General features: G+C 40.4%; 1 protein-coding gene across 3 annotated transcripts; it reads right to left on the bottom strand.

The window, feature by feature from the left end:
- Positions 1-4,210: 4,210 nt before the first annotated feature.
- bnip3lb (BCL2 interacting protein 3 like b) lies at positions 4,211-20,327 on the bottom strand. Of its 3 annotated transcripts, none has more exons than XR_005709670.1 (6): positions 19,578-20,323; positions 14,086-14,317; positions 11,750-11,828; positions 11,247-11,350; positions 9,907-10,114; positions 4,211-7,105 (listed from the first exon to the last, which is right to left on the bottom strand). XR_005709670.1 is itself a non-coding variant. In XM_040157238.1 (6 exons), exons 1-6 carry the CDS (start codon positions 19,633-19,635, stop codon positions 7,057-7,059), a joined length of 672 nt encoding a protein of 223 aa, XP_040013172.1. In that variant the 5' UTR covers positions 19,636-20,320; the 3' UTR covers positions 4,212-7,056. The 3 variants fall into 3 exon arrangements, 2 of the variants coding, with proteins under 2 accessions (XP_040013172.1, XP_040013171.1); XM_040157238.1 differs by having other exon boundaries at positions 4,212-7,105; positions 9,965-10,114; positions 19,578-20,320; XM_040157237.1 differs by lacking the exon at positions 4,211-7,105 and adding an exon at positions 7,300-9,594 and having other exon boundaries at positions 9,965-10,114; positions 19,578-20,327.
- Between the last annotated feature and the right edge of the window lie 881 nt (positions 20,328-21,208).

Below are 21,208 nucleotides of genomic sequence, written 5' to 3'. Positions count from 1 at the left end.
CCGATAAACAGTTGGAGGAGGCAGAGGGGGAGTCTGGTCTCTGGACAGGAAGGGCACGGTCCTGGCATCCAGGAACAGATGTAGGACAAGTAGTGAGATCAGCAGTATGAGTGGATTCTCTGATCAGCTGCTCCTCGTGAAAGTATGCTGAAACTGTTATTTCATACCCGAAAACTGTTATATCTATCGGATTAGATTATTAACTCGGTGCAGTTCAGGTTACACAGTGGTTTTTTTCAATCAAAGGTAAGCCAATTTAATATTAATTAACATTATATCATATTAATATTTGCTGGATTTTGCAGGGAAACAGATCCAAATATGTAAGAAACTGAAATCAATCAGCATGCATCGCAGAGCTGGTGCTAATGTTTCAAACGAAGACAAAACCAGGAAAAATAAAAATTTGTTAGAATAGAATAGAATTAAATAGAAGCACCACTCGTTTTCCTACCTGAACACAGACAGGGATTAACCTGCTCAGGACCCCTGGGGCAAACATGAGCTTTTAACTTTTAATGCTGGCCAGGCCTGCCTTGCAAAAGGGGTTTCCAACCTCAATGGGACTATCTACTTGGTTAAATAAGAGTTAAATAAAAAAACAAACAAACAAAAATTACCACAAACCAATTGTCCCACAGAGAAGGTGACACTTTTGGGGCCCCTGGTTGTCTGAGGCCCTGGTGCAGCTGCCCACTTTGCACGGTAGATAATCCAGACTTGGATCCCTGACAGTCCAACATATATACATGTCTATCTGCGTTGTTCAGATGGTCAGTCGCTCAACCAGAGTGTTCCAAATGTCCCTTTCACTTCTTCTCTTTGGTTTCTGACCAAACAGCTGCAAAACGAATGACATTCCCGTCAGTCTCAGCTAATTAGAAGTAATTAGCAAACGTTAGTATGCTAACATGCTAAACTAAGATGGCGCATATGGTGAACATTACATCTGCTAAGCATCCTAAAATCCGCACGCTAGCGTTGTTACTGTGAGCATGCTAGCATGCTGATGTCAGCATTTAGCTAAAAGCAGCACTATGCCTAACAGAGCCGCTAGCTGGTGAATCTGAAATGACGACTCTGACGACAGATTGTTGACTGTGAAAAGGTGAAAAGGGTGATCTGAGTTGGATTTCAGTCCAAGCTGCTTCCTGCTAGATGACAAGTGCAGTTTAGCGTGGAAGGGAGACAGACAGAGCAAACCTACCTGGCCATATGAACAGACATTCATGTCAAATACATACAGTATGCTTTACTACAAACTGCTTTCTCCGTATTTTATGGCCTCTACTTGTGTCTAGAATTTGTATATTCCAATTTAGATATTAAAGCGGTTTGATCTTTTGCTATTTGACTATAAATGAAGCATGAGCACAGCTGCTATTTTACACTGACTACACACAATAGCTGTCTTGATTTGCAGACAGCATCTAAAGAGGTCAATCTGGCACATGGCCACTCTGAGTACAATGAATTATTACTGATGGACAGGCTGTCAATATTCAGATCGCAGTGAGTCTTTATCTGGCAGTGAAAGCTGCTGCAGTGCAGCGTAGTGCTGCTGAATCCTGAGGAGAAGAGGATGAAACGTCTCCTCACCAGAGGGACGGAGATGGAGCTGGCCACCACCCTGTAACCCATGGTAACGCCATCAGCTGCAGTGGGAGGAGCTACATGTCTCGCTGTGTCTGGATTGGCTGGGAACAGGTGTTCTGAGGCTCCATATAGGGAGGATGGAGGAGGACTGCATGAGGTATTGTTGAAGAGGAAGAAGGATTTGGGGGCAGGGTGGGGGGGCCAGATGTTATGAAGTTTACAATTCATCATTTACGTATCGTTCATAGCTTTTTCTGTTTTTTTTGGGGGGGGGGGGGGATTATATGAACTTTTGACCTTAAATCTATCGCATTAATTACGTTAACTGAAACGTCCATTTGGAGGAGGACATTTGGCACACAAACACAGTCACATCAACTGAAAATCCAATAAATTAAACATGAAGCGGGGTTTTGACATTTTCCAGAAGCTTTGCACTTTTTTCATTTCGTTTGATTTCTTCGGTTTATTTGACTCATTGCACTGCCATCATTTAAAGTCTCTTTATCGTTGCTTTACGCATAGCTCTACCTGTTTTCTAATGACAATAACAACTAGCTTAATCTTCCTCTTTTTCTTTCGTCGCCAGGCAACCAGCTGGGCTTAAAACCACAACCTCTTGTTGTTGGACTTGATTAAACAAACATGGTTTGCTGGTAGGTGGATTTTTTCACCTTCAGACAGATCAAGGCTAGCTGTTTTCAACTGTTTCCAGTCTCTGTGCTAAGCTAAGCTAACCAGCTGCTGCCTGTAGTTTCATATTGACCAGGCAGTAAACGATGTTTGTTTTTGCTTTGTGCTCTGCCTGATTTTACTCTGTGTTTACCAGCAGCCAAAACGAACTTCTATAAGAGATGTTTTACTCTAGGATTTGAACAAATCAAGAGAGTGGCAAAGAGAATCCTTATAAATATATACTGTATGTTTACTGTATGTGATGCTATAGGGTAAACTATATTACTTAGGGTAGGAAGGAAAACCGGGAAACAAATCCTAGTGATATCGCTGAATAATAACAGAGCGACGTGTAGACATACTAGAAACATGCAGACATAGTGATTCCTGAGAATGATTAAACCAGAATGTGAAAGAGAGGGTTTCGGAAATGGATTCACGTTTGAATGTTAATGGGTGACACTGACATTTTGGCAAAGAGAGAAAAATTAACATAATTTCAATAACCTTTAAGCCCTTTGTAGAAAACATGACTTACAAAAACACAATTCATGATAATTATGGGCTCTGACAAAGATCTGCAGCATCTGCCCTTGGTTCTTTTACAGTTAGGATTTGAGATAGACACTGTACCTGTCTTGGTGTTATATTGTTCAATTCGTTTCTGACGGAAGTGCTCTGACCTGAGTGAAACGATGTACGAGGAGAAAGCAAAAAACACAAAAGGACGAATGAACATTTAAAAGAAAATAACAGAAGTCAGCACTGCAGCGTGTCTGCCACTGGAGTGCAGTGCTTCCCCAGAACAGCTCTGTACAGCAGATTAACTACAGTCATCCATATAGATATATGTATATATATATATGAGTGAGTGAGTGTGTGTGTACCGGGGGAAAAACAAAAGCTGGGGCCTAACTGTGCAGTTTCAAATGGCTAAAATCAGTGCTGACATGGGGTGTCCTTCCTGCTCTGGTTTCAAGCAGCTAAAACATCCAGGTCACACAGGGTCACAGGTTGGATGGATCAGGGTTCTGCAAAGAACAAGTCAGTGCTTCTGGAAACGTTATTTTGTATAGACAGGATGGGCTGTAGGCAGACAGGTTTGTAAGAGCAGGGCAAATGACAACAAATAATCTCAAACCAAGTAAGTGCTATTCCTGGGATAAATCTCCTACTTTCACCTCAGCTGCTTTTTTCAAACTGATCTGAGTGTCTTCCCACTGTAACTGTGAAGAAGAGCTCCTAGGAATTTCCAGCGAGTTAGGAAACGTCTTGTGATTTCCAGCAAAGCCCGGTGCCTCACCTGTGTGTGCTAACTGACCGGGCATGCACAAAGCTTCTGTTGCTGAGGGCGAGAGGGTGTGGAAGCAAGACTTTTCTTTAAGAATTAAAACTGGAATGATGAAGGCACTTGAAAATGACATGATAATACAAAATGAAAAACATGCCTTGGTGTTTTACACCACATCATTTTTACCATTTTTAGCTTAAATTCTTCCTCAGGAGATGGAGTTTGCCAGATGTTATGAATTTATAAGTGTAAAAGTGTAGATTTTTCTGTTCACTTTAAAGACTTCTGAGGGCTTGATCCCTTTGAATGCTGATAACCTGCATCATTTATAACTATTATTTTAAAGAGAAAACAGTTAATTTAAAAAAATGAAAGAGTTGAAGGCCTTGAGGATCACACATTTAAGCGTCAACAAAAGGAAATTCAAAAGGTCATTAAATTTACTAATTTAAAGCCACATTTAGCAAAGTGAGAGCCTTTAATTTCCTGAAAAGTTTTTCATACCCGATGACTGAGCAGCATAGTTAAATTCCTCATTTTTCTTACTAATCATTTAAAGCTATTCAGTAAAAATAATAAAACTTTAAAAAGGATCCAATGTTTCCTGTGGGAGGTTTACAGTGATTTATTCAGGTGTCAAAATTTAAAAACGTGCACACAGAATAGCTTCATTCAGGTAATGTTTAATGACAAAATCTTTATCAATTTTTCCAAATGTAGTGGGAAAAAGAAAATTAAAGCAAATGCATCATTACAATAACTAATGTTAGACCATCGCAGTCTAGGGGGAATCTCTTTTCACACCTTCCATTTCCTATGCACATCAGGCCCTGCCATCAACAACACGGTTTTATTTTCACACTTTTTAAACACGATCCATGTCTTCACTCCCGCTCTGTGCGTTCACAATCTTCCACCAACATCAGAAAAAAATTAAAAACAAAAACAGACAGCAAGGAACAATCCACAATTTCTAATGCTGCACATACAAACATGGGCAGAAACATGGACGTCGCACAAAATAACAGTGCAGTATCTCTGTGGCTGAAATGGAGACAATGAGAGCAAAGTCAACTCCCTAATGTGGTCACTGCTGGTAGTTAATTATTCTGTTATAAGACGTTAAAAAAGAAGACAGCGCCCTGAGTCAACCTGCGAGGTCACAAAGTATTTCTGTTAATGAATCAGGCAGCTGTCGACGAGAGGAAAAGTACAGTAAACTCAGTTTTTACAGATACTTTCCCATCTTTAGCTTGTAAGTACGGTCAACAAACGACGGACTGATGAAGTACTCACAACAAACTAAAAATTCTCTCTACGCAGACAGAGGTTACTTCTTTTGTTTGCTTTATTAAAGCTCTTTGTCTATTCTTTTCTTGCTCAATGACACTTGACAGTGAAATTTCTTGAAAAGGGACCAAGGCAACGTCCATTTTTGTCGTCGACAGTGTCCTTGACTTTCAGTGTCAAAAATACGATGTTGCAGGTTCCATGTAACTCTGACACTCATTGTATTGTTCTGTATGTCACAACTTGTACTCTATTCTGCAATGAGCTGTTTAGAGGAAAAAATGAACAACTACAGTTGCTCTAAAGAGTTTAATTACTCCTGATTGTATGAAAATACTTCCTTCACAGGGTGCTGGTGGGACAAATCCTGCTGTCTCACGGCACAACAGATCTCCAGAAATTTGTTAGTTGTGCAAGTAATAAGTCTGCTGCAAAAAAAATCATATGTCATGCAAGAACTTCTAGAGATCTGCTGTTTGAAAAGATCTGAACTTCTACATCAAATATTATTTGGACCAGGTCTGGCTACGAAAGGGCCCTCTGTACAAAATCGACCACAGTCCAACCTCAGAGATACTGCAGTGAAGCTGATGTCTGATATCAAGCTTTGTAATCATGCTGTGTAAGGACACAACCTTACTGAACATGCTAGCCAAGTGCCTGTGCTTAGAGTTTTTCGAGGAAAACAAACAAATGTACGATGACCACCAGGTACCTTCAGCCTGTCCAAACTCAGAGCGACCCTGGAGTCAGTTCCATTCATCAGCAGCTTGAATAATTATTTCTCCCTGTTTTTTTTTGAAATTTTGGCAAACGTGATGGAGTGTTAGGACACAGGGCTGGCTACTACTGGACAGTTTTACCTCAATAATGAATAGCTCTAATAATAATTATCCTAATGTCTTGAAAATTAAATTTCTTGTATAATAGTCAGTAAAAGTGCAATATTTAACTTCTAGTTTTTTATGAAAACACCTTTTACCTTTGTAAATAAAATCAGCCAAACATTATCAAAACAAATGTCCGTACCTATTTATCTCTCATGTTTTCAACCTTTTTGGTACCAAATCCTTCCTGATTACTTAAAATCCACACTAAAAGGAAACAATCAGCACAGTCCCATGTAATATCCAGCCCAGTCTGGAGTGAAAGTAAGCGGGATCGAACCAGGTCTACGATATGTTGCAGACAGACCATGAGGCTCATTGGAAGGACAACATGGACACAGGCAGTTTGGACAGACAATGGAACCTTTCTGGACCATACAGCGCTGTACCCAAGACCCAACCACAAAATACTGTTAGTGTACACACGTAGAGGGACACACTGCCTGCCTGCGCAACACACATCTGCACCCTGGTTTCCAGTTATTGTCACTTTGCAAAATATTCATTCAGCTACAGAATTATAATGATTCTAATTTCTACTTTCCATCACAGAAAAGGTGAAAAAGTGTCACATAAATCTCTCTTTTCTGGCAGACAGTCAGAGACTCCCCCAGTGCAATTCATGAGCGCGTGTGGTTTGGGATGGCCACTATGGTAACGCCTTTCATTACCACTTCTCAATAAACCACCACTGTTGTGAAATAATTTTTTTTTAAAAAGAAAAAAGGCAATACTACCTAAAAGAAAATGAACAAAATGGCTACTTTCAAAAAGGCATGATCACATTTTCAGTTCGCGTAGCCAACTCTGAATTTGGTCGAACCCTTTCAGGGTCGAGTGTTGGGCTACGCGTGTAGGTGGCACAATCCGTGGTCAGTTCTAAAACTGGACAGTCCTCCCTTGTTGTCAGATGATCAAAGGGCAACGGGGCAGTGTGTGTGGTAGAAGAGTTTGGTTTAATGCTGCGACCCTCCCTGAAAACCCACCCATTACAAACATTGCAACACAATCGCTGAGGAAAGGGAAATATGACCTTATTCATTCTTTGAAAAGCTTATACAAATGAGTGAAGGATATGGGAGGGGGGTAATCCACAGATAGTCAGAACAGCCAATCAAGAAAAAAGGGTGGGGAAGGTAGGGGGGGAAGAGGAAAAGGCATATGCATTCCTCCCGAGAACATGTCATATCTCAGGGACGAGGAGCGGGAGCAGGGGCAGGCAGAGGGAGAGGGACGGGCGTTCGTTCTTCTCACGACAGCTAAACTTTCTCCAACAACTCATGGCCACTTCTCAGGCACTTTTCTTCAGTCTCGGCTTCAGAAAGAGCTGGCTGGTGGGGTGGTCAACCTCTTGCCGATATAGACTCTGAAAAGGAGGTACACAGACACAGAGCAGTTACAAAATCACTGTCAAACATTGCAACATGGGAATTTGACTAGTAAAACTCGATTACTATTGTAAAAAACATCCAACTGTGGTGGTTTATCAACAGGGCATGAAAGGTATTGCCTCGTCAACAGCGAAGGACGTCTCAACAGGAGCTTAACTGCTGGTCTGAGGTCAGAAATCATCATTCAGCTGATGAAGCTACATTCATTATTCTGTCTTCAATGGATTCCTTGAAAATAACTGAAGGCAAGCCAGTGGTTGATAGTGGTTGGAACAGGCCCCGCTAGAGGTCACTTTTCACTGCAGTGATTTTGACTTGTCATACACAGGTGTTGGCAATCGGAGAAAGAATATTTGGATTAAAGGGCACTTCCATCCACTAGTTTTATTCAGATAGGAGTTGGGTTCATCAAGATGTTATGCAGATAATTCTCCAGTCAGGTGCCATTAATCCTTTGCAGAAGAACAAGATGATGTCATCAAAAAGAAACCACCAGCCAAACCTCAGACAAATGAAATACTGGAAAACATGATGAAAATACAGCATTTACTTCCCCAAGTATTAATTCAAGCAATGTTACAGTCTTGCCATGGTTCCACACATAGTGAGGAACCATGTTGTAAAACCCTGATGAAAAACCATGATGTTTTCATCTGCTGCTCTTTTACATATCTCCAATGGGGCAGAGTCTTCAGTGGATGTTTAAGTCACAGTCCTCATGTACAATACGATTAATTCTGTTTACATTGCACTTTTTGCTTTTATTGGAACACCAACTTTTTTTGAGCAAAATTAAAATGTGCATAAAAATAGGTGGATGGAAACATAATGTCCGCATTTTTCACAGCAGACATTTTGGCCTGTCATTGCAGGAAAAGCACAGTTGGAAATAAATAAATGATGACGGCTATGTTCCATTAAGTGTCCCAGGAAGCCTCTCCAGTGAGCCACCATCTACAATACCAAATCCTTAACTTGACTGCTCACCTACATGGAATACAGCCTTCATTAATGTTGCTCGTTACACCTCTGCTTTTCCTGCTGTGACATGGGCAAAATGTCTGCCGTGAAAAAGGTCTATAAAAAAAGGTCTTTGAAGCCCATTCATTTGGAAACAATGGAGAAAAAACAAGAGTGCTCTCATGTTAGCAAGGCTAACAATCCGCAAGTTAGCAAGATTTATCCAGAAAGCAAAACGACATGTTAAGTACAAGATGGCCAGACTTTTGACGAGGATGAAAAGGAAAACTCTACACGCTTATCAAGCGAACATCAGTAAAATCCTAAAAATTAAGAAGCCTGTCTTTTGCTCGTCTTCACTGTCAATACGGCCTTGTGTCTTCTGTGTGACGTTTGGGTAGAGGTTCACTTGCATATTTCATGTGAATTCACCAACTAATGAAAAACATTTGTGAAAAGAGAGTTTCAACCTGGCTCTTTTTGTCACTAGTTTCCCCTGTACTGCTGGTAAAAATGCAGTCAATTTATGTGTCATAGGGGCATGAAATGTTGTTGGAAACCATTGTTAAGCAGTGACGTGCAACACAGAAAACAAGCTGACAAGCCTTTCCTGCCTTTATTCTTTAATCTCTTCTAGAGAGTCAACTTCACATTAAGCTTGCTCGTTTGCCAGTTAACATTCAACCAACAAGCTGTTCACAAAAACATTTTACATAGTGCATTCCAAGCCTGTCTCATAAAAACAAAGCATTATAAAATGTGTTGCTTTTGCTACAGAATTTAGCCAGTTGTTTTATACGACATCATATTGCAGCTTGACATGCATACATAGGATATGGTTTTTGTAGTTAAATCACCAATAATACCGATTTTATACAATAGCAATTTTTTTTCCTATATGTTCTTTGTACAAATCCAGATCCATATTTCTCAGAAATCTGGAGTGTTTTTTACCTTTGAAATATCAATATCTTTCATTTTGCTTTTGTAATTTAACAGTAGTTTAAGTGGACTTACCAATAGGACAATAAATCCCCAATATTCTAATTTTGCAAGTAGATAAATCCAGTGTTATTAGTGTTGTACGTAAAACTGGTATTTGATAATTATTGATATAGCTTTTGACAGCTGATATCAGCCAAAATAGTAAAAATCAGTATATCTCCAAATTGAAGCTAAAAATCACCAAGACCCAGCACTATTATTATTTAATTTTATAAACCCCAGAAAAGCCAACAGGGATTATAATTGTGACAGGTTTGTTAATGACAATCTTTGCAAATTGCAACGCGTGCAAGAAAAGAATGCTGTCTCATGTTTCCATTGCTTTGACATTATCTGACTGAGGAGCCAGGATTATAATAAAATGTGTTGTCACAAACAGAGAGTGCTCCTTGGGAGTGTCGAGCTCACTATTAGAGAGCAGCCTTTCAGTCTGCAGCTGCTCCACCACTTTGTCAGACAGGCACACAGCTGACTTGTGTCTGTGGCTCTCCAGCTCCCCCTGCGGGGAGTTATGACCAACTGAGAAATATTAACCAAAATGAAATGAAAATGCTGTTTGATAAAATAACATTTGTTTTGAAATATTAAAATACAAAGAAATTTGTAACAGTGGGAAGGCAATACACAAACCTTTAACAACATTAAATGCTTGGTTGCTGGACCTTAGATATGCTACAAGAAGTTCTCAAGCTTTGGCATCAGTGCACAGTTTGCGTGTTCTGTGTAAATACTGGTTTCCACTCTGACAAAAATATATTTCTGGGAATAACAAAGAATATCTATAATATGTTGGTATGAAAACAGAAATTACCTTTTCTCACTCAGTGACATCATGACTGTGCAGGTGATCTGTGGTGTTGGTTTCTTACCCCAGCCCCAGAGCGAGGATGTGTGATAATAGCAGCGAGGGGATGAAGACTTTGAGGAACTCAGCGGAGAAGATGCCTCCTTTCTTCATGGCCCCGGTCTTCCTCATGCTGAGCGTTACTGAGCGTCGGGGGTGACGGAAATGAAACTCCCTGCACAAATCAGAGTCACTTTAGACACAGCACAGTTAACAGAAAATGGGACATCTGTCAATTAAAGTAAACATACTCCCAGACATCTCACCGTTGAGTCAATTATGACGCAAATGACACATATTCTCTGGTTAAATTTGCTTCCTTTCCTGGTTTTCTGTAATTGTACATTGAATACCTCCCTTGTTTTTAACGACAGTTTGTCTAAAAAAAAAAATCAAGCAATTTGAAGACACCTTGGGAAATTGTGATGGAGAAATCAACTGATTAATTAATCGAAATAATCATTAATTGTAACCCTGTATTAATTTTTAAAGCTGCCACCAAGACACCAATTACAAGAGCTGAAATTAGCTATTAAGTCTCACATTCTATGGGGGGAAAAAAAAAAAAAAAAAAAAAGTATTGAATTTGGGTTTCTAGAGAGATGTTCGGGGAGGGGTTCCTTTCATTTCCTTATAGTCATTCTTTTAATTGAGGTCATAATTTAGCAGCCGTAAGAGTATCTACATCTTTAAATGCTTCCGCTGTTGGTTATGGTGGCTGCTGATTGACGAGAATGAAGAAGAGGAATCTGCTCTTATTCCAGGCTTCAGGCCATATATGTTTGAGCCTTTGGCAGCGCAGAAGGCTTCTGATTATGTTGGCAATTGTTGAAAAGTGACACCTGAACACACAGATGCGACCCAAGTTAATGCTGATAGCCGTTAGTAGACTGGTTTGAGGAAGCTACAGGTTCTATATAATGGCAGAGGCTGGGTGGATCGTCCCAAATCTGAGACATAATTTCATCAAGTAACACTTATCTATAAGCCTCAAGAGCAATACTGAGGCGTCATTTTTTAGACATAACAGAATTTTTTGATTTTGTCAAGAACAAAATAGTCTATACAAGATAAAATATGAATAACTTCCTCCAGATTTTTGCGATATAAAAAAAGCCATACTTTTGTAAATGATTTATACTTCAACTGTTAAAAAGTCACATCAGCATCAGTTTCAAAGACAATTTTTTGCCATCAGACCAACTTTTTTCCATAATGATTAACCTATTTCACAGGACTAACAAGCATCTATATGTGGTCGGTTGCCATGGAAACATTACGCTGGTGTTTACTGAGTTGAAACTTACTTGGGGGGAATGTTTTCCGGTCGACTAGACCAGTCAGCAACCCAATCTGCGTCCTTCATTAGGATGTCCATGTCCCTCTCTTTGTCCAAGATGTCCTCTTCTGACTGAAGATACACACACGCACATATCCACATAAATTAGCAACCTTGACCTTCAGGCTTTATGTCCATGATGACTATTCTTTGAGGATGAATGAGACACGTTTTGTACACTATGTATTTGCATGCTTGTGCAAGGACACAGAGACTCATTCCCACATCAGTTTTTGACTAGAGATTTTTTACAGAGTGCCTTGACACAGATCCAAAAAAAAAAACAAAAAAAAAAAAAAACCTGCATGCAAAAGAAACGATAATCCACATTGGGCGAAACAGCCATCACCATAGAAACTAAAGGCAGACAGCAGTTGTCATTCATGTGTACACACGCAACATCACGGCCAGCAGTCGAGGTTGCCATGGAGACAGACTGTCAGAGAACCTGAGAGGCAAACAGATTCTTACCTGGCTGTCTCTTCTGCTGGTCACGTCTACATCGAAGATGATCTGTCCATCATCTTGGGGACTGTGGGGCCGCGGAGGGCTGTAGGTGAAGTCAAAATCAATAAGTCAGATGCCTCTTAATCATGACGTCAAAACTTTCCTTAAGAGAATTCTCATGTGTGACTTCATAGGTTTTATACAATGGAAAATGTGTTGCTGATTGAATGACAGATGTACGATACAATCACGTGACAGAACATAGTTCAGATCACAAGTTTACCACCCACTTCAAACCAGTGCACAAATGATATTCGACAACATGTAGCCAGGGAAACAGTAACGTTGGTACAGGTTCTGTTGCCAGTTAAGCCATTAAGGTATAATGGAGTACTACAAAACCTTAAAAAAAAGTCTAGGAGTTTGAAAGCACACCGAGGTGTCATGATGTAGAAAATGACTGCCTCGGCAGAGGGAACACCTTTTCCCCTCCTCATTGTCTGATATTTTCATATCCGCATTATTTGATTTGATTTTTCACTTGATTTATTTATGAATCAATAAAATAAACTGAATTCAACAGACAACAAAGGAAAGGAGAGGAAGAAGACCTATTTTCCAGTACGGTCCCTAGATGTTGTAAAGATTACCCAAAACACTTAAAATAAAATGAAACAAAAAAATCTTTATTATCTTTATTTAAAACGTCTGACTACATTATTTACTTGGAACACTTTATAGTCAGTAAGAGTCAGGAATATTCCCCTAATCAATTAATCAATGAACAACAACTACCTTGAGGATCAACTAACTGTCCTAAGGAATTAATCAAAAAATAGATATAAATTCTCCAACTAGAGATGTTTTAGAGGGGAGTTTTTCCTGCCACTGGTTGTTTTTTTTCCCCCCACACAAAAAAAGTAAGTGGAGTCCTGCTGCTCTTGACCTCTCTGATGAAAAGTGTACTTAGGTGTGTGTCTTAGAGGAATAAGTAAAGAGAACCTTTTCCTAATTAAATGTGCAATATGACACTTGGGTTGGTCTAAAACTGACAAGGCCATGCTGGTGTTTGTGTTACCGCTTATTTGAGAGCAGCTTGTTGATTCAGTGTTCTTGGCTCAAATGCTCGAAAACATCCTCAGGTGACTCACTGACAGCTGACTGCCCTGCTCCCTGATAAAATCTGCTTTATCGCAGCCTCAAAGATTACACACAAGCACATGATGTGGCTGCTATCTGAAGGGTCAGGATTTTTCTAATGTGCTGAATAAGATGGGAGGCATGCTGCGACAAAAGACATCATTTTGTTTTTGGAAACCAAGTCAACTCCTGAGCGGCTTTCAAGTCAAAGTCAAAGCAGACTCAACATGTTGAGAGTGTAATAATGACAGAGAAGCCACTCTTGGTTTATGGCTAATTTCATTTTTTCACTGGAATACTAACCAAAGTTGAGGATTTTGAAAAGCTGAGGATTTTGAAAAGCTAAGTCCAATAAACACCTCCCATAAAAAAGGTTTTTACGTTATAGTTTCCCCAGTGAGCTTTTATTGGCTTATTAGATGAACAGCTGCCTGGGCATCCAGGCTGAGAGCATTTGGCTCAAGAGTTATATGTCAGGCAAGCTGCTCAACAACCCTGTTTTCTCTGCAGAATCATCATTTTCTGTTTCTACTGATTCTCACAAAAAAGAAAAAAAAAGAAAACAGACTGAGGTTGTGGTTCCTGCTCCAAGAACACACTGTTTGTAGTTCAACTAGTGAGACAGTTAAGAGAACAACTGGAAGACAAGGCAAAAGGAGCTAATGATTACAGACAGGGTTTCAAAAAATGTTTGATTTACATTGGAAATAGTATTTTTTATATTAAATTTTTAACTGGATTTTTTTTAATTAAAAACTAAAAATAAGCTCTACCTACAACACAACAGAAACAGTAGTTCATGTGATTAGGAGCTAAAAAAGTTTAGCAAAAGCTGACTTTATGACTAAATGTAATTCAGACACAGACTACACAGACTTAACAGTTACCAATTATTATATTGCTACTAAGACAGATCTCATGGGATCAATAATAATAAATACATTTGATTATATGCAAGTTTTTTAAAGTTCAGTTCCATTACTTATTTTCTACTGTTGGACCATCTATGGAGATGGAGGGGCAGGGTGTCATTTTGAGACTTTACAATGGCATTGTTAACAAATGGAGACAGTAAGAGTTTCTAAACATCCTAGAGCTTCATATCACAACCAGGGCTATAATTATGTGATTTTATTTTGGCTTTGTCTCTAAAATCAACAGTGGTGTGTCTTCTGAAAGAAGACTGAATCAAAATACCTTCTGAGGATTCTCAACATTACCTGTCGCAGGAGGAGTTGCTGCGGCTCGACTCGTGCTGGGCATCCAACAGGATCTTCTCCATGTCTCCATTGTGGATCGAGGACGAGGACGGGACGTGCTCAAGGCCCCCCACCATGGCCTCCTCTTCCTCCACCTGAGGGAGGGGCAGTAGGCCTGGGGCCGGGCCGCCTGTGGAAGATGACTGGGCTGAGCCAGCTGCACCTCTGTTCATCTCCAACTCCACCCAGGACCCTGTGGGGAGACAAACACATAAGCTTGCTATGCACCAGAATTCCACTAACTTAGTGAATGAATGAATGACTGAATAAATTAAATAATATTTATATTTAAGAATATATATTTAAAATAAAAAGAAAAAATTAATGGTTTAACTACAAAAGATTTTCCATTCCAAGTGATATTAATTAAATCTTATTTCCACCTGGATTTTTATGATCGTTTTGTCCACTTGATTTATACTCCAAAAATAAGTTTTTATACTGTATCATATAAAAGTAAAACCCTTAAATATTTGGCATGGCAGCCAACATCTCTACAAAAAGGGATGTTTCAAATGACTTTAGGTAAAATAGCTGGACTGTGTAAGTACAACATAAAGACTAGAGTTTCTCAGTTTAAACATGTCCATGTCAGGATTGCCTGATAAGACAGAGCGGTGTAAAGTCATGGCAATAAACCAATAAGCCAATATCCTGTTCAGAGCACAATCTGATATACCCCAAGGAGCAGGCTTTATGCTTACGTTTGCCACTAAAATTATTAGTGTGAGAACAAGGAGTGTCCTTTTTTATTTTGGTGCATATTACCACCATTTTGGTAACATTCCCAGAATAATAGCCTGCCTGTGCCTCTACAACAGACAACACATTGCTCACCTATAGTTCTGGTCCAAACTGTGATGTTCATTTTTTACTATGTTCGCACCTTTGATCATAACAGAAGCTTTGACAAATAATTTCACTTTGTGCTAGCACTCAGCCTCCAATATACCTTTTTTTTTTTTTTACTGCACACATTTTGACTTGTCACACAGGAAACCAGGTGGAACTAATAATAAAATTAATGATGGCTTTGTTTCATTTAAAAAAAAAAAAAAGGAGGGGCCCAGTAGGCCATGACAGTGAGCTTGAAACTGAAGACAACATTAGGGCTGGGTACCAAACCTAGATTCTTTTATGGCACTACCGAACTGCTTGGATACTATTGAGTTTCGAAAAATGCTTTGTCATTCGGTACAATATTTCAATACCAAAGGAGTAGATCTCATCAGCTTTAGTGAGCCAATATGCACCACGATCTAATAATGCTGGGAATTGGCTGTCAAACGTAATATTATACTATAAAGTTGTAGAGGCATGCAGGAAAAACATTACGTTACATCCAGAGACGGCCCACGTGTGTGTTGTTGTATTTTGACAGGCTCAAATACCGTGTGCGTTACATAGGTGTAAAAATGTCTAGGAGAACAAGTGTGGCTCGATTTTATCAGGCTCGATGCTAATAGTGCACGATGCAATATACGCAAAAAAGGACATTGCTGCCAAGGCCGACAACACGAGGATTTTGATGAAACACTTGAACGTTCATGGACACATACAGTGACAGAAGAGAGGACTGAAGGTTTGTAACAAAGTTAACAAGGACGGTAAAGTTACGTGGCATAGCATTTCGAATTGTGCATCAATCCAAATAATCCCACTGTGCTGACAAACTTGTGTTTTTAGGTCTTCTTGGCTTTAAAATCCTTCGCATGGAGAAATATCACAATATCAAGCAAACAAGACAACAAGTAATGTAACTAACATGCTTGCGTCTGCATCCGTCCTAATGACTTTCAACAGTTAGAGGTCTCTCCACCGTCGACTCACCAATATTAAGGCGGCTCTTTGCACTTGCCTGATCATAGCATGTCTTTCAATTTTTGTCCTTCTGACCTTCTCCTCTTTGGCTGTTCCTCAGTTATCTCTCCTTCTTGACAATGTGATATGTTGTGGAGTATACACCACCATCACTATCCAGCCCGTAGATGTTCCTTCAGTGCACTCACTTTAACGTTGACGCCGGTCTCTCGTATACAGTCTCAATTCCATTCAAAACTCGACATGGTCCGGCGGCGATGGAAGGATAGACTGCTCCTTCCCCTGGTAATCCTTAAACGGGCACTATTCATTAGCATGTGCCAGAGTTACCATCTCTCACTCCCACTGCCACCCCCCCCCCAAATCTTCCCTTTTCTCCTTCTTTCCCTTGTCCTGTGCACAAGCATGAACACCCCTTGTTGCTAATTGACTGGAATAATGTTGTGTGGCTCGGTCCGAGCCACTTTGTTTGTTTCTCATATACAGAGCCAGACTGTGTAGAAACACAAGGATTTTTTTTTTTTTTTTACACACACACACACACATAAACACACACACACACACACACACACACACACACACACACACACACACACACACACACACACACACACACCATGAGGAGATATTCACTGTATTTGACAAAAAGATAACATATAGGTTAGCTTGTTAAAATCTGCTTATCCATTGGGTCGGCTGGCTAAACAGCTCCTGCTCCTGTCCACCCTGATGTGAGGAGGACAGTACCAGTAAGTGTCAATGTCGTAAAACTGCGTTGAGTGGAAAAATGCTGAGGTTCTGAAACATAATACGTAAGAGCTGAAACATAACTTAAGTTAAACCACACTGTGGTAAACAGGTTTATATTCTTTATGTTATGAAAATGCTGTGACTTTTAAAAAATGAATGAAAATAAAACTAAAGACTTGTAATGTGTAATGCAATTTTCTTTTTGTGAAATTGAATTTTATAAAATTGGTATCGAAAAAAGTATTTTTCCTCAACCAGTATCGAACTCAAGGTATTGGTATCAAAAATTTTTGGACGATACCCAGCCCTACCTACCCTCCTATCTTAATATTAATTACACCCCTGCTTTTGCTGCTATGACATGTTAAGATGCTGTGAAAAAACCCTATTGCCTTCTTGGTGATAGGGGAATGAGAAAGAGAATGGTGATTTCAAAATGATGTCCTGATTCTAGGCTTGGAGGGAACAACAAGATGGACAGCCTGAGACACTCAGTCAAAGAAGTTCAAGAGTAAAGCTCTATTTACTGCTGTGTGATGAAAGGGCAGTAAATGCCTGCCTGTGTATGCGCTGTGTTTTCCTGCGGACCTTGACTGTGATATATGACGCTCCCCCTGTTTGTACGTGAGCTCTGGCATGGACTAGCAGCTGAAGAGGCACAGCATGTCAGAGCGGGGTTACAAATATAGAGGAGGGGCTGGTTAGCCAGGGCAAGAATTTGGAGAATGGGGGAAAAATGTCTTTAATAATCAGTCATCATGCATCTTTAAAAACACTCTCTCTTTCTGTCTTGACCTAAATAAATAAATAAATAAATAAATTAAATTTAAATTTAAAAAAAAAAGAGGAAGGCCTCCCATGCAGGTCACGTGACCCCATAACAGTAAGTAAACACCATGTTCACATAAGCTTTCGGGAACTGCATTTCACAGGCATCAGGCCAGCTATACCCACTATCCCAGCGGTGCACCCCTCCCCCCTAAACAGGCCTCGACTCAGCACTCACACTCATCCTGCGGATTACATAGCGGACTGCGAGCCAAGCTCCTGTTGACAACCCATTGTCTCTACTCCGTGAACTAAAACCACATTGCCATGGAGCTGACGCTTCCGAACATTCTGGCCACAGAGCCGTTATCAGCTGCTGGGTGGGTTTTGGAGGAGGCAGACATGATGTGACCTCTTTGATCCACTGATGCTGAGGCTCAGACAGGAGGGAGGAGGGCCGAGACTGCCTCTCCCCCAAAGAGCCCAGGTATTAGATAAAAATCTTTATGACAATGGCATCAGACCTCTAGGAAATGCCAAAAATAACAGTCTCAGATAACAGAGCACACTGCTGGCCTCTCCATCTGATAAGTTCAAAGTCTTATTGTCCATAAAGCTGTGTCTCAGCATGTACTGTAACAGTGTATGTGTGTTCTGATGCACCAATGCCACCAACAAAATCTGCTGTGAAATTTTATAGTTTATAAGTTATTCTGGCTCAGTCAGATGTAATTCAAACCAATAAGTTTATCAGCCAAATGCAAAAGTAAGTTCATCAAAAATGGTGTTGGCTTAATGTGGTAGCAATGGATTATGGGCCCCTGACAAATTGAAATGGTCGATCCTTTACAGGCCTTCACCAACCAAGTTTTTCAAGATATAGTTTTTATACAAAAAGGTTAGACTGTTCTAAGATACACGACAGGTCTACCAGACATGGGCGTAGTGGCAACTTTCTCTCATAAAAGCGACACTTGTTGCTTTCCATCTCACACAACGTGGGGAAGAAGCAGCCTAACACTCTGTTAATTGCACAAATGATGTTCATAAATCAGGGTACCAACCACCAGCCAAGGGCTGGCATCTTGTTTGCTTCATTTTTAAAACATAACTATTCATCACTGAATATCTGATCCCTTTAAATAAAATAAATAAATAAAGTGGCTGGAAAGTTTGATTCCTGACCAGTTTGAGTCTTTCAATCGACCCAGCCTCCATGTTCCTTCATTGCCGTGTGCTGTAATGATTTCCCCACCCTCCGCACGTCCAAAACGCGTGTCCCCTTGTCACTGTGGCCATAAATAGAGTGTCAAGTCACGCCCCCCCCCCCTTGGTGTGGCGCAAGTTTGACCACAGCAGCCCTCTGAATAGGCTCCTGAGTCAGTCCAGCAGTGTAATAAACATGCCTTCGTTTCCGTCTCTATGGCCAATGAAAGCCGAGGTCTTAAGTGTCGCCTATCCCATTTATATAATTTTGTGTCCAGGTGGTACACCTCCACACACACATGAAATTATGTTGTGAAAGCACTGTGTAAAAATGCTATTTGCCGAATGCTAACTGAATTAGCAATCTATTTAAAAATGGACCGCAATTATTCTGAAAGGCATTCTTTTAACGTCAATAAATGGAACTCTTATATGCACTGAAATTTGAAAATAATATGGAAAAAAAGTCTAAACGGAGGCATAAACTTTAGATATCTACGCTGGCCTCTGTTTACAAGAATTTTAGTGACTGTAAAACACTGCAACTACGTGTAAATAGTCAAAATTTATCTGTCCCCATTTTTGCCAGTTCTGACTTCGTCCATCTCGCCTTGTTGACGACACTGAAACCCACCTCTAGCCCCCGCTTGAGTGGCTTATTGGCTTACTTGTCTGTCAGTCAAGCCTTTCGAAACGCCATTGGTGCGTCCACTGTCAATAAACACACGGAACATAACGTTCTCACTACTCCCCCCCTCTATTAACAGGCAAATCAAACTACATTTAATTATTAAAAACCTACGATAAACCTATTCTACACATACAGCGGCATACCCCGACACACATCTAAGAGAGAAAACAAACTGACAGGCTGGTCCAGTCAAGTAATTTGGAAACGTTTAGCTTACCGTTTAGCCCGGAGTCTCCGTTGTTGTCTGTAGAAGTAGTGCTAGCAGCGTCGGACATCGTCGTGCCTGGTGAGCAGGGCGAGTTGCATAAAAGGCTCAGTTCAGAACGCGCCCTACCTTATCTGCACACATCAAGACGTGCGACAGTACAAATGACCCGTGTCGCCTTCTGCCCCGTTTCTTCGGTGAGCGGGCAGCTAAGCTAAAGCGCCGCTGCCGTTTGTTTTCGTCCGTTAGCTGGTCTGGAGGCAGCAGCCGCGAGCCGCTCAGCCCTTCCCGGAGCTGGGTGATGACGTCAAACCGTCCGGTTGACAACAAAAGGGAGAGCGGGACTCGAATTACATAACGAGCTCAAAAAGGAAAAATAAAAACACAGCACAAACACACAAAAAACAAAACGACCCGCATAGGCGGCGGCGTGCATGCACTAATGGCATCAGTTATTGACTGAGAGTGGAAATTCGAAGAATACGGCATCTAGGTTTAGATTGGTGCCTGCTCAATTCGCCCATGCCGGAGGCGGCGTGCCTGCACACACGTACATAGGTACACACCAGTCGAACCACGAGGGAAATGTGTGCCCAGGATTAGTTCTCAACAACCAGACACCAAGTCAGCTGATTCCTATTAACCTTCGGTGGTTCATCGAGTACCAGAGAGCGGTCGGTTTTCATTATATTCGTCGGTCAGAACAGGTACAGATTCACAGCTGGATCTACACCTGGAATGCCAGGTGCACGCAATTTTTAATTTTTGAAAATCAGGAGGGACTTGGATGGGGAAAAAAAAAAACAAACCACTGCCCTACAGCCTTAAAACGTAAGCTTCTCCATCTGGACCCGTCCAAATCAGTGATATCAGCTGGTCCTGATTGTTTATAGTGTAAACACGGATCTCTAATATCTTACAATTGATTCAGCTACTGATGTACAACCGTGATGATCACAGAGTGTCAGTTACCTGAGAGGCATCAACATGGATAACACATTGCATAAAATAAGAGTTTAATACAGATGAAATCCCTGCAACTGATCAGGCAATCACAAGAATGCAAAAAGTAGTTCCTTTATTATCTTCACTGTCATAGATTAAAATTGTAGTTATACATTACTAGAGGCATCAATATAATCTGAACGGTCCACATTTTAAATACGGCGTGGAGACATCAACTGCTGCAAATTCTTGTGCAGCTTATTGTACCATCACATACAGTAGCAGTAATAATGTCTGAATTAGTTTAAACAAACACTTTAAGTGACTTAATGCCTCAAATAATGTTTTCTTTTAAACCACAGTCTTACAACACAGACATCCAAGTACTTTAGTTGGTGCAGTAAAAGAGTCCAGTGTCAAATCAAAAGTTTTCCCTGTTGTGAAGTACTGCCTTAGAGCTGTGGTACGCCATGGGAAGACAACACTTAAGATCACTCAAAAAAAATATGCAAGGTCCAGCTTCATTTCACAAAATAGGACGGAACAAGTCTGGTGACGTTTTAACTTTTTTTTTAATATAAATATGATATGACAATCATAATAATAATCTTTGAATAGGGTATCTCTTATACCTGACTATTGTTGAATACAAAACGAAAGGAGAAAGAGGAACCAATGCAAACAGATGTCAAGACAGG

This window comes from Xiphias gladius, chromosome 20 (assembly GCF_016859285.1).
Source record: "Xiphias gladius isolate SHS-SW01 ecotype Sanya breed wild chromosome 20, ASM1685928v1, whole genome shotgun sequence".
Lineage (NCBI taxonomy): Eukaryota > Metazoa > Chordata > Actinopteri > Istiophoriformes > Xiphiidae > Xiphias > Xiphias gladius.
This window is presented reverse-complemented; position numbering and strand designations above follow the sequence as displayed.